This window comes from Egretta garzetta, unplaced genomic scaffold (assembly GCF_000687185.1).
Source record: "Egretta garzetta isolate BGI_Z169 unplaced genomic scaffold, ASM68718v1 scaffold677, whole genome shotgun sequence".
In the NCBI taxonomy this organism is placed as follows: Eukaryota; Metazoa; Chordata; class Aves; order Pelecaniformes; family Ardeidae; genus Egretta; species Egretta garzetta.
Window position 1 is genome coordinate 68,116 of NW_009260355.1, and position 1,829 is coordinate 69,944.

At 60.9% G+C, this 1,829-nt stretch overlaps 1 protein-coding gene across 1 annotated transcript in view; it reads left to right on the forward strand.

Annotated features, from left to right (window-relative positions):
* VAV1 (vav guanine nucleotide exchange factor 1) overlaps window positions 1-1,829 on the forward strand; it is a 16,496-nt gene that overhangs the window by 1,148 nt on the left and 13,519 nt on the right. Inside the window, exons 3-5 of the mRNA XM_035898430.1 lie at window positions 732-848; window positions 935-993; window positions 1,734-1,799. Coding sequence (XP_035754323.1) covers window positions 732-848; window positions 935-993; window positions 1,734-1,799 — 242 coding nt within the window. The remainder of the gene's footprint in view (window positions 1-731; window positions 849-934; window positions 994-1,733; window positions 1,800-1,829) is intronic.

The window sequence follows — 1,829 nt, forward strand, 5'->3', positions numbered from 1 at the left end:
GGGGTAATTGCCCCAGCAAGGGGTATGGGGGTGCTGGTTCCAGTGGGGATGATGGTGACAGTGACAATGACAGGACTGGGTGAGTGACAGAGTGAGGGTGATGGCAATGGGATGATGGCAGTGATGCTGGGGATGATGGTGGTGATGGTGACAGTGGGGGTGATGACAATGGTGGTGATACTGGTACCAATGGGGGTGACGATGATGGTGACAACAGGGTTGATGGTAACAATGAGGGATGGTGAAAATGGGGAGGATGGTGATGGTACCAACTGGTGATGGTGTTGACAATGGGGATGATGATGACGGTGACAGCGGTGGTGATGAGGATGATGTTGGTGATGATGGGGGTGACCATGATGGTGTCAATGGGTGTGACGGTGATGGTGACAGTGACCATGGGGGTGATGATGGCCATGACCACAGCAATGATGGTGATGATGATGGTACTGGTGCCAGTGAAGCTGACGGTGACAATGACGGTGTTGGTAACAGTGACGATCATGATGATGATGGTGATGGTGCCAATGGGGGTGACAGTGACCACGACAGCGTTGATGACAGAGATGATGGAGGTCAACGGTGGTGACGATGCTGGTCACAAATGGGGAGATGATGGGTTTGATGGTGCTGGTGGGGATGACGGTGGCAGTGACAATGATGGTGAGGGTGACAAGGGGGGTGCTGATGGGGGTGGTGGTGCTAGTGACTGTGTCATGGTGCCACCACAGTTCCTGTGCCTGAGGAACATCCGCACCTTCCTGACTGCCTGCGCTGACAAATTTGGGCTCCCAAAGCACCGGCTCTTCGGCGCCTTCGACCTCTTTGATGTCCAGGACTTCGGCAAGGTGGGACCCGGGCATCCAGGTGGGGGGGGGACCCAAGCATCTGGTTGTGCTTTTCCCTCCAAAAAATGTCCCCTCTTTGTCCCCAGGTCATTGACACCCTCTCGACGCTCTCCTGGACACCCATCGCCCAGAGCAAAGGCTTCACGTGAGTGCAGGGGATCCAAGCATTTGGGCTCACACCCCAAGGGACCCAGGCCCCCACCCCAAGAGACCCAGGCATCCAGGCCCCCACCCCAAGGGACCCGGGTGTCCAGGTCCCCACCCCAAGGGACCCAGGAGTCCAGTCCCTGTGGGACCCAAGCATCCAGGACACCACCCCAAGGAACCCAGGCATCCAGTCCCCGAGGGACCCAAGCATCTGGGCCCCCACCCCAAGGGACGCAGTCATCTGGGCCCCAAGGGACCTCAGAGTCCGGTCCCTGAGGGACCCAAGGGCCCAGGTCCCCACCCTGAGGGACCCAAGTGTCTGGTCCCTGAGGGACCCAAGCATCCAGGCCGCCACCCCAAGGGACCCAGGCGTCTGGTCCCTGAGGGACCCAAGCATCCAGTGTCCACGGGACCCAGGCGTCCAGGCCCCCACCCCGAGGGACCCAAGAGCCCAGTCCCCAAGGGACCCAGGCATCCGGTCCCCGAGGGACCCAAGCATCCAGGCCCCTACCCCAAGGGACCCAGGTGTCCAGTCCCTGAGGGACCCAAGAGTCCGGTCCCCGAGGGACCCAAGGGTCCAGGTCCCCACCCCAAGGGACCCAAGTGTCTGGTCCCTGAGGGACCCAAGCGTCCTGTCCCCGAGGGACCCAAGGGTCTGAGCCCCCACCCCAAGGGACCTGGGTGTCCAGGCTCCCACCCCAAGGGACCCAAGCATCCCTGCTGTGTCCCCCCCTCCAGGCCCTTCCCTACTGAGGACTGCGTTGGGGATGATGACATCTACAGCGGCCTCTCTGACCTCATCGAGTGAGTGGGGCAGGTTTGGGAGGTACTGGG